The sequence below is a fragment of the Schistocerca cancellata genome, chromosome 5 (assembly GCF_023864275.1).
Source record: "Schistocerca cancellata isolate TAMUIC-IGC-003103 chromosome 5, iqSchCanc2.1, whole genome shotgun sequence".
NCBI lineage: Eukaryota > Metazoa > Arthropoda > Insecta > Orthoptera > Acrididae > Schistocerca > Schistocerca cancellata.
The window spans coordinates 448065824-448085139 of NC_064630.1; the positions used below are offsets into that span (position 1 = coordinate 448065824).

At 42.2% G+C, this 19316-nt stretch overlaps 1 protein-coding gene across 1 annotated transcript in view; it reads right to left on the minus strand.

Annotated features, from left to right (window-relative positions):
• The window catches only part of LOC126188596 (nephrin-like), a 403181-nt gene that overhangs the window by 344696 nt on the left and 39169 nt on the right, over positions 1 to 19316 (minus strand). The window contains exon 3 of the mRNA XM_049930197.1: positions 14260 to 14411. Coding sequence (XP_049786154.1) covers positions 14260 to 14411 — 152 coding nt within the window. The remainder of the gene's footprint in view (positions 1 to 14259; positions 14412 to 19316) is intronic.

Consider the following 19316-nt stretch of genomic DNA (forward strand, 5'->3'; position numbering starts at 1 on the left):
TTTGTAGCGTGTTACCAACTTATGTACAAATAATGTTGATTTCCCCATATATTTAGACGTTGTGGCATGGCCCATTTTCTGATTTTTGGGGTTTTTACAGGAAGACGTCCTCAAATTGTGACGCGTAGTTGCAATCGCGTCTCTTCCTTTGTATGTCAGTGAAGAATTCAAAATAAACTAATGCTTTATGGACGTTGAATGAAGGGCTAATTTTTCCTCTATTGGGCTTTAAACAAACTAAGGCGATATCCTTTTCCATGTATGTGTAATGCCGACGAAGCTCTTACTTACCAGATTATACGTGAAGAGTACGTGTTCACCAGCAACGCCCAAGTAAACGTTCAGGCTGTTCCAGTCCAACCATGTCACCATGTTGTGGACTTGGTTACAGTGTGGCTGTTGGAAGGTAAAGGAAAGACCAAAGAAATAGCGGTGATATTCACTAGATTGTCTTCTTCTGATTTCCTATTAGCTGGAATGACATTCTTACCCGTTAATTCACTGTTGTCTCGACCTCTTCTAGCAGGAGTTTCATTTAACTAAATTGAAGTTCATGAGAGATTACAGGGGAATGCAGCAGACCTAGAGTCACAACTAGTAAATACTGTATTACGTTCCATCCACTGGGCTGTTAAAGAACTACGACGACGTCTTGTACCACCTGCGTGTTACGCCGACCACATCCTTACTTCACAGACGGTACATGTCCCTAACGCTCTGTCCATTCACTTGGCTTGTTGTGTAGTTGCGTCCGTCTTGCACGGTCACACAGTATACTATACGGTAATTACATCCTTATTGTCTGTTATGAAGACCCAGGATTTTCTCAATCTGCTGAATGATCCCTTATTTTTTCTTATTTTTCATGAATTTCACATTAATTTTATTGCTAAACAGTAATGTGAGCCAATACAAATTGTCACAGTCGCAGTGCAATGCTTACACGCTATTTATTGTGAATAAAAACTAACTGTTGCACTCAGGGCACACTTCTACTCAGAGTGAGCTCATGGTTCGAAATGACGCAGTGAACTTGGTTTCAAGATATAGTATAGTCTGTTATTAGCATGGAGCCAATCAGAGGTCAGGAAATGCAGCGGTTCCTTATAAGCGCGTGCTGTATACAGTTAAGAGGAGACGAGAGAAGAATAGTCGTTCAAGTGATCACGCACAGATTCATCACACGATAACGACATACCAAGCGTTGCCGAGCTGGGTTTAATCCATATTGTACCACATTATGTATCCTGCGAGGGCCAATTAGCAATAAATGTTACAAGTTTTAGTTGTAGTTCGCAGGCTAAAAACAGAACTGCTACCACACTGATGTATTACAGAACTGGGAACGAAGAATGCAATTCAGGGGCGCCTTGTAATTTCGATTGTCATTAGAAACTATTTCTACGCTGTTGAAAGTTGAAAAATTTTAATCGATTATTTAAAAATGTACTTATTCAGTTCCGCTGTGTACTTACCTCCAGAGGAGGGCTGTATGTGTAACTGAATGAAACACATGGTGTCTAGAAGCATAGGTTACGAGGGTTTCCTGAAATAGCTAGAAGTCCAGACTATTTCCGGTGTCCAGTAAATCAAAAAGATTAAAATAAATTATCATATCCACAGTGAGGTATTAGTGTGAAGGATTTTGTCTGCATTTCGTCGCCGCGCGGGATTAGCCGAGCGGTCTTGGCCGCTGCAGTCATGGACTGTGCGGCTAGTCCCGGCGGAGGTTCGAGTCCTCCCTCGGGCATGGGTGTGCGTGTTTGTCCTTAGGATAATTTACGTTAAGTAGTGTGTAAGCTTAGGGACTGATGACCTTAGCAGTTAAGTCCCATAAGATTCGACACACGTTTGAACACATTCTTGCATTTCGTCCGATGTGAACGGAATGTTTTGGTATTTCTGTTCGATTCTCATTTATTCGAACGGTTGCTCTTAAATGTCGTAAGAATACATCAATAGAATCACGGAACCTATTGCTGAATATAAACCTGCTATATACCAAAGATACTAGACATCTGCCTTTTCGTAAAACAAACAAAAGGCAAAAAAAATATTGCTATTAAATAGATATTTTGCCTTTTTAATGCTCATCCTCTGTCTTGATTCCACCCGGTTGTACAACAGTGATATATATGCGCGCGTATGCTTTGATTTAACAAATATGTTTCTCGTATTAAATGTGCAGGATAATGGTGAAAGGCGGCAGATTTTCTGCCCTATCCCATGAAGATTCCCATAGATTCCAGAAATTAGAAACTGTTGTCATCAATACAACCGTCAAGGGGGAGTGGGGCAAATGAGTGAGATACAGTAACGTCTCTGTTCACTAAATTCTCGTCATTATCTTGAATTACCAGCCACACTGCTTTTAGAACGAGGGTATAAGGTACTTCTGTGGCGAACTATTCTAAGAATGCTGCCGTTTGAAACAGCTTCATTCTGGTCGTTGATTAGATTTTTCCGAAAACTCCTCTATACCAGCAGAGAAATTATCTACAAATTTCATTGTATGTGGAGGAGGCCTATATTTTTGAATGGTAAATGAACAGAAAAACTTCTTAATAGCTTTACGCTATCCTCGATTTGTATGACAAATAATTATTCCAGTGGCAAACATGTGTATGGTAACTGAATTCTCGGCGCAACATCAGTTACTGGAATACTGTTGAAACTGCTTCTCCTATTCCTTACTGTAGAATCATGTACTTGCTATATGATTCATTGACATAACTGGTAATAATTGTCTCTCTAACTGCATGGCAGTTGTTAAAGAGTGTTTAAAATAAAACAATAGCACTTATCTATCGAGTGTGTCTTCCGCGTCACAAATGCTATCGACAACACTACTCATGTTCGTGAGAGCATAGCCCTAATTGTCGATTTTTCGTCCTATACACTTTATACATTAAACATAATATAATACTGTTGATAGTGTTGTAATGAATCGTCTCCAAAAAGCTTTTAGAGACTTTTAGAGTCCTATGAAGTTACGATTACGAGACTTCTCTATGAAACTCCAGGTGACAAACACGCGCTTTAAGTATTCTTCCAAAACCAGAAGTTTTATAACCAATGAACTCCCTATACATGGGAGCGCTTACTCTCTGAAAATGAATGATGATGCATCTATCAAGCATGTCAGTCCAATGCAAACACGTTAGTCACGATTCGCTCACTGCCAATTAGTGCAGAAGTTCTAGTATAATCTAACGGTAGTATGCTGAAAGTCATCAATGCCAGCGGCTGTAAATGGCAACCGATATATCCCCAGGACAGGAAACGGTTAAGAGGCTTATATTGTAAAATAACCTATTTTGCGTAGGAATTGGAAAACCTCTCTGCAGGTGACTGTAGTTATTTCTGGCGAATACCAGAATAGTTCCTCCAACAAATCATCGTCCAGTTTTGCAACTTAGCTAGTACGCTATTTTTCATTGCATGTCTTAAACGCATTCTACTCTAAGCGTCGCCTTGACGATGTAAACAATGTGCTGTAATAAGCTGGTTAACATTTAGTAAATTCTTTCACTTGGAGGTAAATAAATCATTTAAATTGTTCATAGCAGAGTACGTTCAGAATATTATCGACAAATTACACTCGAAATAATACGCAGTTTGCCTTGGAAGTGGTGCTTCAACCGAAAATAAGAACTTCCTCAGAATAAGCTTAGCAAATTAGCAAAACGTAGCCTAATTCAAAATTTCCTTTAATGATCGCTGATATGCCGTGGATTAAGCAATGTTATTTATACTGGGAAATTCAACTAAATTGGATTCTCAACAATAGACAATCTAGAATGATATTGGAAACATGCACCAGTAATTTAGTGTATCATTCATCAATATATGAAACGACTCTGTTAAGACTCCACAAAATACTGTCTTTAAACTGAATGTTTTTAAATGAGTGTTATTGTTGTGGGTTACTGTTCTAAGATTGTTTGATTCAGTGCTCCATGCTAGTCTATTCAGTGCAACCATCTTCACTTCTGCATAACTACTACAAACTACATTTAACTGTAGCTGCGTACTATAGCGAACCGTTGGTGCCCCTATACAGTTTCTATACACAGTGCTGACGCACATCACCAAGTTAACGATTTCAGGATACTCCATCATGTGTAGCATCAGCCAGTACCTTCTTCAAACTGTGACGGTGAGTATTACCACAGACTAAACTAGTACTCTCTCTGAGTAACTGAAGTTCAGAAATGACAGTATTAATGTGGTTGTTTGCAAATAGTGCTACAGCAAAACGTAAATCATTACTAGGAAAGCAACAAACGCTTTCGGCCGTAGACGTAGAAAAACTATTTCTTCAAGTCATATTTTGGCCATCTTTCGTGTGAGTTCGCAGACTGCAGCTATAGCACACACGTTATGTTAAACTCTATAGCGGCGTCAATGTCTTACTGCAATAGAATATACAGTGCCGGAACAAAATACTACACCTGCCAGAACGACGTCGATTTTAGACTGATGACGGCATGCGCCACCTGTGGGATGGTAGATGTACTGATAATTATTTCAGCGCCGTCCTCCAACAGATAGCGTAGTGGCATAACTACGAGACCGACATCTATGTTTACCCCTAGAGCCAGGAGGCTCAGTGCAGTGCCAACGTGTGAAGCAAGCCGGTGACCATGCCACAGAGATGCACTAGACTTTCCTACGGCCAACTGGTCGCTATCTGAGTGGCGGGACGGCGCTTACTCAGAAGTGTCACACAAGTTGGACCTGCTAGGTCAGTTCTGCAACGATGCTGGTATCAATGGTTTCGTGAACATTCTGACACCTATTAGAAGAGGTTCTGGATGTTCACACTGCACAGACGGCCGCCAAAGCTGTTACATTGTAAGGGCTCCAGTGGAAGATCGTACAAGATAAGAGGGCTTGTGGGTCCAGACGCGTCAGCATGAAATGTTGCAAACCAGTTATTATCAATGGGACTAGGGGAAAGCCTACAGTTAGAGCCATTATTCCACTCACGCCATAGCTACGACGTGCACAGTTCGACTGGTGCCGTAAAAGGATCACTTGGATAATGAAATGACGTGCCGTGGTCTTCCACTGTAAGCAGATTCTGCCTGGACGTAAATGATGGTCGTCTGCGAATACGCCATAGACCTGACGAGCGCCGTCTTGTAGAGCGCAAGCGTCATAGGCACACAGGCCCCATGCCAAGTCTCATGGGTCTGGGGCGCGATAAGCTGTAATAGTTCTACTTTAGTGTTTCTGCAACAGACGCTAACCAGAGCTCGGAACGCGTAAAGTGTTGTTAGACCCACTATATTGCCTTTCAGCCGCGCAAGGTAGCCGTGCGGTCTGAGGCGTCTTGTGACGGTTGGCGCGGCTCCCGCTGTCGGAGGTTTGAGTCCTCCCTCGGACATGTGTGTGTTGTCCGTAGCATAAGTTAGTTTAAGTTAGATTAAGTGGTACATAAGCCTAGGGACCGATGACCTCAGTAGTTTGGTCCCATAGTCCTTGCCACAAATTTGAAATTTTTTTCCGCTCCAGGAACAGGAAGGTGATGTGTTACTCCAACAGGACAATGCTCGCCATCACACTCCATGTGAAACTCACGCTGAAAGACGTGCAACAACTTCCCACGTCAATACAATCTCCGGACTTGCCTCTAATCGAGGTTGTGTAGGATATGATGGGATGGGAAGTGACTCGTGTAACTCGGCTACCAACATTTCTTACAGAACTGCGTGAACTAGTAGAGCAGGCGCGGCATAACATGTTGCAGTACGTACTTGAAATAACGAACGGGAATATCTGTAGCTTAAATCTGTCACGAATCTTAGAATATGCCCGAAGGTTATACGGCCAAAATATCAGTTCAAGGAAAGGAACTCCTATGCCTGCACGTTTGAAAACAAATGGACGAGCGTTGAGGGGTTTATCAAATACCTTTTCATTCTTCGCACTATATCAGAATACCAAGAAAGATTACAATAAAATTTCTTCACGCTCCCATATTTAAATTGCTTAGGTCATATTACATATGTCTTAGCGGTCACGGACGAAATCGTTTATATTTTATTTTCCGGGGGTGTCCCGTAAGGTGAACTGCGAAGACAGAGGGCTCTCCGAAGAACAGGAGACCGTGAAAGACGACTTCTCCACGCCAGCGTGCGTCTTTCGCTCGCCTGCCCCGGCGGTTCAAAGTTTCGCAAAGACAGCGCCGCCGGAGTTCTGGCGGCGTACGCAGGCGGGCAGAAAGGCACCGGCCTCGACCTAAGTGTGGGGGCGGGCCTCCAGGGGCGGTTGCAGAGCGAGTCACACAGAGCATGCACTACTCGTGTTTCTCGGGGAACGTCGAGGGAGACCATCGCATACATAATTTTGCAAAATTGAAATGAGGCGGTGAAGAAAGCTGTAACTTTATCCTCGTAAATTGTCTCTGTACACATTAATAAGGCAAAAATATTATATGACCTCAACTTATTTCTCATCATGTTTCGAAAAATCAACCATCGACAAAGTTAAAACTCGTATATAGTTCACTGAATTCTTTAGATACCTAAGTTTGCCTTACGCAGTAGTTTCCCACGTTGTTATTTCTGGGAGGAAGTTACTCTTGTTTAACAGGTATTCTATCAACAACTGAATCTGAACGTATTACAGTAATTTTAAGTCTCTGTAACTTTTGTGATTATTGATTATTATTATGAACGTTACTGCGTTACGTTATAGAATCCCTGAGAATATCTGAACGATCCGTAGCATCTTCTTGCGGTGAATGACGAGATGACTAAAAATTTACTTCACAAGAGTACCCCAACGTCGCTTCACTCTTTCAAGTGTGGGGAACTGTTGCCCTTGTTCTGCTATTATGGTGGAGTGTTCATGGTCGTCATGCCACACTTGATGCAGACACCATTAGGGAATGTCATATCAGGCTAACGAGTTGTGCGTAAACCACGAGGAGGACGATCTTTGGTGGCGCGATCTTCAGTGAATAAAGCGGTGGTGGCGGAAATCTTCACGCGCAGTCCTGGAAAATCAGCTCGACAGGCAGTTCGTGAGAGTGGAATCAGCAGGCTCACGGTGCGTGTTGTGTTAAAGAAGAACCTGATCTGAGAACTCCACTGTATTCTGGAATTATCGTTAGAGGATTGTGACAGGCGGATGGAATATGAGTAAATTATGCTGTCACGGCATAACGATTGGCCGGATTTGTTCAAAAACGTTATATGGAGTGAAGAGATTGTGTTTCAAGATGGGGAATTCGTCAAGTGACATAACGGCTATCATGTGGCAAAAATAAGTACAGCAGCGACAGCTGAAAAATCACGAAGTCGATCAGAATTGACAGTCTGGTGCGGTATAATCGCGGATCGTCCCATTTGTCCATTCATATTGCGAGACACCATGAAAACGGACTCGTATCGCCAGACGATGAAAAATTATGTGTGGACACTGATATCACAATGAGGCAATATTGTCGATATCCAGTTTTTAGCAAGACTGAGCACCACCTCATTTTACCAGCATCGATCTTGACTCGGTGGACGAGCACTTTCCATGACGTTGGTTAGCACGCCGAGGGCCCACGAATCGACTCCGAGAAGGCTCAAATGGCTCTGAGCACTATGGGACTTAACATCTGTGGTCATCAGTCCCCTAGAACTTAGAACTACTTAAACCTAACTAACCTAAGGACATCACATACATCCATGCCCGAGGCAGGATTCGAACCTGCGACCGTAGCGGTCACGCGGTTCCAGACTGAAGTGCCTAGAACCGCACGGCCACACTGGCCGGCGACTCCGAGAAGACCCGACCTCACTCCTTGTGAGTTCTTCTTCTCAGCTGGGGCCAAAGGACAGTTGTACGGATCAAATCCACGCTCTCTGGACTAATTGGAGGAGAGGATATCACAGTTGTCCTGTCACTATTCTACAGAAATCAATTGGTGACATTTCTAAACGTTTACGTCTTTTGGTCGGTCACGCAGGAGCGTATGTAGAACTGTAGTGTACAACACATGTTCTAATGGCCCTGAGAATCGACAACAACTTGTTACGTGTGAAAATACTCGATAATAATTAATAAAACAATTTCGGAACATTTGCCTTCACATTTACATATTTTTTGTTAATACATTACTTTCCTCGCATAGTCATCCATTTCATCTACATACTCACTCACTACCACGCATCTTACGGTGTTATACACTTAACTTACTCAGTAGTTTAGTTAGGAAAGAAAACAGGAAACATGTTATTAAAATAAAAAGAAATCAGATAGCGAAGTTAAAGCGAACAACGGAAATGTTAATCTGCAAGTCCCGCTCAGCAGTCTAAAGCGTCAAATTAACTGCAGCGTTTTACTTATAATAATGTTGTCCGTTGTCAGACAGCGGACTGTCTACAAAAGGAGTTTAATTTGCAAATAGTTGTTATTAGCAGGACGTTTTATGTTCTAGTGTGGAAGTTAGTACTTATACTGAATATTTTACAAGTGATGTAAGTAATTTGAAAGTAATGGAAGTGATTCTCACATTCGTAACTGGCGTATGCTCATTTCCTTAGTTAATTACATAGACTCTGGATATGCATTTAGCTGAGTAACCTTTTAATTCATACGGATACATTATGCTCATTTGATATCAGAAGAAGAAATCAAGCTGCCGTGCTCGATTAGGCAACAAAAAATAAACACACACAATACAGAGCCATTATATGTGGTTAATGTGATTTTATCACAAAATAAAGAAAATGCAAGAACACAAAATGAAATGAACCACTGAAGTAGAGGAAGCACGAGGGTTACCGAGAGCTCCTCCAGCTAGTGGGGAATGGAATATTTTGTTGCATAACGTAATTTAAATGTCGAACCTGCCGTGGAATTGCCGGTTCAATCGAGAAGGGGAAACGTCCAGGTATCGGGGACTTCTATCGCGTCCATATAGTATCAGTTGTGCTTAATATAACCCTTAAGTGTGGTTCAGGCATGTTACCTTGCATGTGACACGTAGCTAATAGAGGAAATGCTTTTATGAATGCGTCTGGAAACGAAGTCCCACGCTTCTTTACAGAGCGTAGGGGAACGATGCGGGAGACCCGCACCGCCGTACTAGGCAAGGTCCTACCTAATAGAGGTGGTTTGCTGTTGCCTTCCTCCGACCGTATTGGGGATGAATGATGATGATGATGAAAACGACAAATCACCACCCAGTCGTCTCGAGGCAGGTGAAGAACCCTAACCCACCGGGAATCGAACCCGGGACCGCATGCTGGGGAAGCGAGAACGCTACCGCGAGACCAGGAGCGGCGGAATGAAATAGAAATGGGTCGTTCGCGAACTAACGAGTCCAAAGGAACGGTTCACCAACATGAACGGAAGAAGCGAGGAACGAATTCTAAGGAACGGTCTTTCATAGTTCACCTCGGTCGCGGCTTTCTACTTACAGTTCCCGGGAACGGGAAACGGTCGGTCTCGTTCCCACAACCGTACCTCGGTCGGACTCGTCCTTCTTCGCGTGGCCACTCGTCGCAGTTCCATTGCCGACTTCTCCTCGTTAGTTCAGTATCGAGTTGTTCGTTTCGTTCGCTGCGTTCGCCCATTCTAGATCTGTTTCAAACCTTTTTCGAACTATGGGGTTCCGGTTCTTTTCGTATTCTATTCAGCTTCCACGACCGGTAATTAAAATGTATTTTATAATTACGTAAATTCCATAAAAATTACGTTGTATGTAATATATACATCTTTCCAGGTAACAAAAGGGCATATCGGCTTACTTCATTATTTCTACAAACAGCAGAAGAGTTACTTATAAAAAAGCAAGTTCTTTTGTTATTACACATGCAAAGAAATTCGGCACGGCACACACGAGTGGCCATTTTCCGTCTATTTTCGGTCTAAGGTAAAACCATCTTCATTGTTATGGAAGGCACACCGACGTACAAACGAATGAAGCCCGCGCTCCATAATCGAGTGTCTGATGTCATATTTTGTAAAGAGAACATGATATCTTCTACTATATTATTTCAATGACACAGGAGGCGCACAAAATATCTGCCCCGAGTACTAGACTGCTTATTGCCGAGCACCAATCGTCATCTGTTGTTCCGAAGTTGTTGCTTTCATTAGCTTATTTGTTATTTCTTAATTGCCTAATTATTATATGTTTAACCATTCTGATAGACGCGCTCAGCAGATGTGTGAAATTACGATCAGTCTGTACTCACAGTTGGTTTTCTGTGCGTTACGTTATATTATTTCATCGCAATCAGTTACGTCGTGTCACAGTTGAAGTTTTAATGAGGTGTTGCAGAATTAGTTCCACAAGTGGGTATGAAATGTATAATGACTGAAATTCCTGTGTTCCAGGTGGGAGCAAATGTTCATTTCGCCATCCTTCAACCCTCTTTCGGTGTACGAGTAAGATAAACGATTCACAAAAAAAAAAAAAAACGATTACCAGTGAACTCGTTCCCAAGTATGAACGACTTTTCCATCTCTAGATTTAAAGCCTGTAAATGATCATTCTTATTCCGTCTTGCGTTTTATTCTCTTGTAATATTACGATGTGTGCATGGCAGAGATCAAATGGCTCTGAGCACTATCGGACATAACTTCTGAGGTCATCAGTCCTCTAGAACGTAGAACTACTTAAACGCAACTAACCTAAAGACATCACACACACCCATGCCCGAGGCAGGATTCGATCCTGCGACCGTAGCGGTCTCGCGGTTCCAGACTGTAGCGCCTAGAACCGCTCGGCCACTCCGGGCGGCTGGCAGATATCTATGTAATTTATAATCATCATGCAGTTTTTAACCTATCTGGAGGTCACTTGATGTGTAAAAGCACAGTATACGTCACGGAAGCATTGCAAGCTTGAATACCGGTCTAGCAAGTAATTGCTTATGATGCGACGCTCTTGAGTACAACAAGATGTCCTCAATCAAGTACATACGTGTTGAGGGTCAGTCAGAAAAAAATTCTTTTCGGAAATAACTCTTTGGTTAGGAGACTGATTGTTAACTTGTATTGTATGTTAACCGGGGACCCAGAAACGACGGAGAGGCTCCGTCCCCGCCGCAGCCGCAGTGGTCCACAACTCCACGACGACCACCGCAATCCACTTCAACGCTCGACACCGAACCCAGGTCTATTGTACGGTTCGGACCCCGTTGGACCCCCCAACCCCCCCAAGGAACGTCTCACACCAGACGAGTGTAACCCCTATGTTTGCGTGGTAGAGTAAGGGTGGTGTGCGCGTACGTGTTGAACTTGTTTGCGCAGAAAATTGCCGACATAGTGTGCCTGAAGCGGAATAAGGGGATCTAGCCCGCATTCGCCGAGGCAGATGGAAAACCGTCTAAAAACCATAGACAGTCTGGCCGGCTCACCGGACATCCACACAAGTCCACCGGGCGGATTCGTGCCGGGGACCAGGCGCTCCTTCCCACACCGGGAATCCGTGCGTTAGGTCGCTCGGCTAACCGGGCGGGCTGATTCTTGACTTACAGCTGGCTTTTCAATGTTCCGCTCGCGAACAGCGTGTACGTAGCGTGACTGTCGATATACCTTCATGTTAGCTCTAATTTCTCCAATGTTTTACAGTGGTCATTTCGCAATAACTTTCCGGGAGGAAGTATTGTTAGACTCTTCCTGGAAAACACTCCCTCGAAATTTGAATAGTCAGTCACTCCGTAATCCAAAACTTCTCTGTTATAGCGTCAGCCACTGGGAGTAGTTGAACATCTATCTTACGCTCCCTAGCCGACTACACGATCCTGTGACGAAACACGCAGCTCTTCGTTGAATTCTCTCTATCTCGCCTATCAATTCTACCTGGTAAGGGTCCCACATTGATGAACAAGAACAATAATTCAAGAATCGGTCGAACAAGCGCCTTTTAAGCCATTTCTTTTGTGGATGAGTTTACATGTTCTTGTTACTCTTTCCTGCAAATTTCTGTGACGTCTATTTTTCCTAATGACTGTTTACAGTGATGATTGCCCTTATGGGCGCTCTCAGAATGTTCAAATGGCTCTGAGCACTATGGGACTTAACATCTGAGGGTCTCAGTCCCCTAGACTTAGAACTACATAAACCTAACTAACCTAAGGACGTCACACACATCCATGCCCGTGGCAGGATTCGAACCTGCAACCGTAGCAGCAGCTCGGTTCCGGACTGAAGCGCCTAGAACCGCTCGGCCACAACGGCCGCCTATGATCGCTCTGGATAGTTACTCCTTCATATTCCAGCAATCTGTCGTTAATAGTGTAGTTGTACAGTAGTGGATTTTTTTTCCTATGTATGCGCAATATGTCACATTTATTTACGTCCAGGGTTAACTGCCAGAGCCTGCATTTAATTCTGCAAATCTATGCTATCTTATGCCATCGTTACTTTCTTATCGACAACGACATCATCTGAAAACAGACTTAAAGAGCTTCCGTCTCTTTCTGCTATATATTTTATATACGTTGTACACGTAACGGTTCAAAAACGCTTCCTTGGGGTACTCTGAGAATTACCTTTAAAAAAGTAGATGTTGTTGGCGCTAAGGCAGACTTGTTGAGTTCTACCTGCAAGGAAGTTCTGAACTCTGGTCCCATACTTGGTAAGCTCGCACTTTTTCGCTAGATACCAGTGCGAGACGGTGTCAAATGACTTCCTGAAGAGAAGGAACACGGAACCATCATGAGAGCAGTTGTCTACAGCACTCTATATTTAATAAAGCAGCAGAGCGAGCTGAGTTTCGCAAGATCTCTGCTTGCGGAAACACTGTTTACTTTTATAGAGAACACTTTTGTTCTCCAAAAGTGTCGTTATTCTTGAGCATGAAACATATTCGTAATTCTACAAAAAACTGACGTCAACGATATAAGCCTATAATTATTTGCATCTGCTCTATTACCTTTCTTGACAACGGGAATGGCCTAAGCAGTCGCTAGGTAACCTTCGTTGCTCCAGCGAATTGCGATAAATTGCTGCTACATGGGGAGCAAATTCTTTCGTATAATCATTGTAGAATCTTACAGATACTGAAGTCTTTCCACTACTAAGAGATTGTTTTTTCTATTCCGATACAGGTTATCTCAGTATCTGCTATTCCCATATTCATAATGACGGAATTCAGTATTTCGGCCTGCTCTCTGTTATCTTCCTTTTCGGTACCTGTATGGTCACTGAGTGACTGGATGAGAAGATTACACTTGCTGTATAAATGCATTCCACCTCAAGAAACTAAAACTGCAGTTTTACGTGATAGTGCACAACTGCTTGCAATAAGGGGTTTTCGATCTGAGGCTCGAGATGATCCATGTGAATATCATAATCCTAGAGAAGCGCACAAAATGTTGAAGGAAATATACCGGGTGATCAAAAAGTCAGTATAAATTTGAAAATTGAATAAATCACGGAATAATGTAGATATAGAGGTACAAATCGAAACACATGCTTGGAATAACATGGGGTTTTATTAGAACCAAAGAAATACAAAAGTGCAAAAATGTCCGACTGACATTCATCTGATCAGAATAGCAATAATTAGTAAGAAAAAAGCAAAGATGATGTTCCTTACAGGAAATGCTCAATAAGTCCACCATCATTCCTCAACAATAGCTGTAGTCGAGGAATTATGTTGTGAACAGCACTGTAAAGCATGTCCTGAGTTATAGTGAGGCATTGGCGTCGGATGTTGTCTTTCAGCATCCCTAGAGATGACGGTCGATCACGATACACTTGCCACTTCAGGTAACCCCTAAGCCAATAATCGCACGGACTAAGGTCTGGGGACCTGGGAGGCCAAGCATGACGAAAGTGGCGGCTGAGCACACGATCATCAGCAAACGACGCGCGCAGGAGATCTTTCACGTGTCTAGCAATGTGGGGTGGAGCGCCACAATCCTGCATAAACATCGTACGTTCCAGCAGGTGTTTATCAGCCAGGCTGGGGATGATGCGATTCTGTAACATATCGGCGTACCTCTCACCCGTCACGGTAGCAGTTACTGACGTTTTGCTCCACAGCGCCATCTCTCGGACATTTTGTGAACTTTTTTTTGGTCCTAATAAAACCCCATGACATTCCAAGCATGTGTGTCAATTTTTACCTCTCTATCTACAGTATTCCATGGCTTATTAAGTTTTCAAATTTATACTGACTTTTTGATCACCCGGTATATATGAGACATCCTACAGGTTTAAGTTGTGGACAAAACACAAAGTAATTTATTATTTGTGGTTACTACTCAAATTACAGTGATCACCAGCTGAGCCTACCTTGTGCGTGAGGGCATCGATGCCGGCGTTGTCGATCCACCACGTGATGTTGGCTGGCGGCCGCGATCCCGCACTGCGGCACTGGATGTCGTGCGGGCGGCCCGCCGACAGGGGAATGCGCTCGCCCATGATGCTGGCCCACAGCGGTCTCACTGCAACAGGAGCGATCTGCCGTCACCTGTCTGTCTGTCTTACACTGACATAGATTGAGAGCTACGTCTCTGAATGGAAGTAAAGGTGTGGCACCCATATTGACTTAGTCTGGAGTGCGACTTGAAGTGAACGGTTGTCATTTATATCTGCAGTTTTCTTTTAATAAATTTTCTTTAACTTCAACGGAATTCATGCCATTCATTGTTACTTTTGCACTCTTAAATGTCATATAATCCTATACTGCATGTCATTCGTTATACGTTAGTTGTATCATACGTTTGACTCCGTCAGTTATTACGCCCCACAAAAATTGCTACCAGATACAGAAGGGGGCAGAAAGAGATAGCGTCCCGTTCTGCCAGATTATTTTTTGATATTTCAAACTGTATACTTTATTTCTTTTTTCCCACTGGCTTTCCAGCTGCTGCGATCTTACGTTAGAAAGACTGATGGACAGCAAATGGATGTTAAATTAATGGAAATGGTAGTTATAGCCATTTTATCTTGTAAGTAGGATTCTTAAAAGCAGCTTAGGAGCTCAAAGTACCTAGTCAACATTGGGAAAATACGTTCGTACAGCTAAGGATAATGATGGCAACAGAATTGACAAATAAAATGGAAAACTTTAAACGTATTCACTGCAGAACAAGATGAGGAGTTGGTAGCCTACCTTAAATCAATTGAAAGCCGTCTCATTGGTATAACGATAAGACATTTCAGGTCATTCGCCTATCAATGAGCAGAATTAAATGGGTTACACCACGTCTTTGATAAAGAAACTTCTCCACCTGGGCAGGACTGCGTTAAAGGACTTATTACGAGTTTTACTACGTTATCTACTCGCATGCCAAAAAATGTCACTCAATTAAGTAACAGTTTCACAGTTTTTTGTTGTTGTTTTTTGGGGGAGGAGACCAGACAGCGAGGTCATCGGTCTCACCGGATTAGGGAAGGAAGAGGAAGGAAGTCGGCCGTGCCCTTTCAAAGGAACCATCCCTGCATTTACCTGGAGTGATTTATGGAAATCACGGAAAACCTAAATCAGGATAGCCGGCCGCGGGATTGAACCGTCGTCCTCTCGAATGCAAGTCCAGTGTGCTAGCCACGTTTCACAGTTTAACTCTCTCCTTAATAACATCTTTGATAAATGCAAGCTGACTGGCTTGTTAGATGATCCTAAAAGTCATTCTAAAATAACAGCACTTGAGGGAAAACCTAGTAGAAGCAGCAACGTCTTCTGAAAGGGGAGAAACAATTACAGCAGTCTCCTGCATGTCTGCATCTGAAACAAACATGTTAGGATCACTTATCTTCCCAAGGATAAGAAAAAAATTAAAAGTTCGAGATTGGATTGCCTCTAGAGAGCTGGTCTAGATCACGGATGAATTACTTCTAGAAGGGTTTAGAATTTTTTGAAGTATCCTAATACCACAAAAAAATCACCTGTCCTTCTTGTTGTCGAATTTACATTCGATTCACACAAACTAGCTTCAACTGCTTGATCTTCAAAGAGAAAGTGGTCTAGTCTCTCTTTGTTTATCGCCCCACAATTTACGTAATTACATTCCTTGGACGAAAGGTTTCTCAATATGCAAATCATTTAAGACACTGGACAGGGTAGGCTTCAACTGTACTTAGCTTCCCTAACGGAGAAGAAAGTGTTCCTGGAAATTTTATGGAAGTATGGCACCATAATAACTGGAACTAAACTGACCTGTGATGAAAACTGAGGCGAAAAGGAGGACAACGAGATTTGTTCAAGATCAAGATGTCTCAAGTCACATTTCAAGCCTCGGTTTCTCTATAGCCACAGTAAGCTTTTGAGATGCTTTCGTAGGTTAAATATCAGTCAAGGAATTTTTGAAATATCAGATGACCAGGAGCGATTACTGCACGTAGATATAGCGTTTCAACATTCGAGGACTATTCTGCGAACTATTCTGCAAACTATTCTGCGAATGTTTGTTTTACATACAAATTCAAACTAAATATCTGCGTACAGTAATCGCTCCTGGATATCTGACGACGGATAAATTCCAGAACGCTTCATACGGACAGTTAAGTTTTAATGTTTAACTTTTACCATTAGTGCTCCGTTAGCCTGAACATACAATTATTGAATCTATTAATTTCAAGTTCGACGTCGAATAACAAATGAGATGGAAATATTTTTCAAGTGAATCAATTTTTCATGTGATAAAGTTATAAATTTACAGATTTCGGATTTCGCCTTCGGTTTTGTTGTGAAACCTTTCTAATTACCAAATTTGTTGATTCTAGTCTAATAGGAAGTACCCCGTAGATTCTGACGAGTCAGTTTGCCACTACAGAAATATGTGACCTAATTGGCCGTAGCTTCAGGTTGCATTGACTTAGACGCTTACGTTTACTACACCACTGAGAACCTATAGTCTTTCGTGTGTGACGTAAATTTCAACATGATAAGTCTACCCGTTCCTGACAAAAATAGGCCTCAATAGACGGACGAATAGACACAGAGTCAGATAAAAAATGACAAGAAGATATTTTTTCCCGTGGTGATTGTTACGGATCTACAGTTTTCCCATTCTATCCTTTCTTTGTACTGTAAAACTTTCCTTTTTACGAAATTTTCTGATTCTAGGCCAACCTGAAGTACACTATACATTTTGAGGAGTAAATTTTCTAGTGTCAAAAAATGTGTCGTAAATAGCCGTACCTTTGGACAGCATTGACTTAGAAGCTTACATACTTTTATACCGCAAGTGGACCTTAGTATGTGACATAAATTTCAACTTGATATGTCCACCCATCCTTGACAAAAGGGTTTTAACAGTCAGACAGACAGCCGGACACAAAGCGATTCTGATAGGGTTCCGTTTTTACCAGCTAAAGCGCGGAACCGTAGAAAGTAAGTAAACTGTTTATTGTTTGAAAAGTAATCACTACAGGCTTTAAAATATTTTTTCACGTGTGAAACAAGACTATCATTCATACAATGAAGGCTTTCACGACCGGATGGTACTACAGTTGATAATTCTTCCGGGTTATATGGCCGTGGTCCATGGTCGGCAGGACTCTGAGGATGTCCAACGTAGTATTGGACAAAACGTTAGGAATATAAGTATTCCATGGACCACGGCCATATAATCCGGAAGAATTATCCACAACAAGACTATCATTGCCTTCAAGGAGAAATGGTTGTAGTTGTCTGTGGAACAATGGTTGTATCCAGGTTTGCACCTCTTTGTCCAAAGCAAATCGACGGCGACGATTATCTTTCTCCAGGACTCCAGTAATATGAAAACAGGATGAGGAGAGATCTGGACGGTATGGAGGATATATTATCGCTTCCCGGAGAAACTCCAGTAGCGTACTCGAAACACCCTTGGGCAGGTTTACATGGCCGTCGAACTGCTCGGAAGAGGTCCACACCTAGATAACATCATGGTCCCGTAGGACACCGCAAACATTTTCTCGTGATAGAACTGACCGGCTTGCCTCACGGTGAGGTAAATATATAAACAGTTATGGCGAATGATTTTGGAATAATAAACAGTTTGCTTTCTTTTTCTTCTCATTTGCCACTTCTCATTTGCCACTTCTCATTGTACTGACTCAAATTATATTACCACTATGTGACGGATAGGATGAAAGCCCATCAAACTAAGTTCATACTTCCTGCCCATGTCATTAACAAACACCACACTAGCCACAAGAGGGGGGAATCGAATCCAACATATTTAACCCATTTCCAAGATTGTATTTAATAGTTCACACATAGGGATGTAATTGCATTGTTTGACTTTTTTGTGGCACGACGCCTGCATGACCCCCATATTTTACAACCTGTTCTTCAATTAATACATTACATGATATAATATGTACACACCAGACAGCTGTGTAATATGGGAACATTTGTAACTACGTCATACTAAGGCATCTACCTTCATGAGACTGCAGCGTGTGAATGTCTTTTCAGATTTATGGGCATCTATGTGCTTCCACTCATTTTCTTGAAGTTTTAATGTCCTCGGTTTCCCTTTACTTTACTATCTAACATCTACTTATCTATTTTTGCAAAAGTTTTGTAACAAGAGGTACAAACTAATTTGAATGATACATTCCATATGTCATGTGTCAAACCTTTATTTGTTAGAAGCTACTGACCAGGAATACGTATTGCGACGACTGATCTGCCCGGGATTTGTAATTTATCGATAAGTTAAATATACATGGAAACTTTGCAGTTTTAGTGAATACCATTAGGAGCACTGAAGCCAGTTTTGAGGCCACTGCCGTTAAACTGTGAAATGAAGTGCTTTAGCCTGTAGCAATCGCATTTCACTGCTAGGGTTGATCCATGTCGCATAAGTGGCTTGCGGATTGTGTGTTAGTGTTGTTGAAATGTTAGATGCACGTATTGGATAATTTTCCGTTTTGCTTCGTTGGAGGATTTTATTCGTAACGCTTTTTACTACTTGAAATCATTTATAATGTTTGCAAAAACCGGTTTTGTTAGCTAGACAAGATGAGGAAGTCTTCAGTGTACAGTCACCTGCTGCCCTGACAGTTTGTCATATTCGAGTCTAAATAATTTCATGAGTAAACGTATTGCCCATTGGCTTCTGTCTCATGTTTAGGCCAGCGTTTGTTTGTCGATTTTCCTGGCGATTGCCTAGCATTGTCATACGTTCACTCTCCTTTGATGATGTAAGATTGCTAAAACAGCAGAAGTGACTGATTAGTTTCTAGAACAAAGACTTGCACATGAAGCGTATTAGAGTTACATGTCTGCTTACAATGGGTATCATTGGACTCGCATTTGAGGGGCATCTGCAACTGAAGGCGGGACAGTATTTAGCGGTGCTTTATCACTCTTCTGTTTGATAAAGTTCCACACAAGTAATGTTCAAGTCATCCTC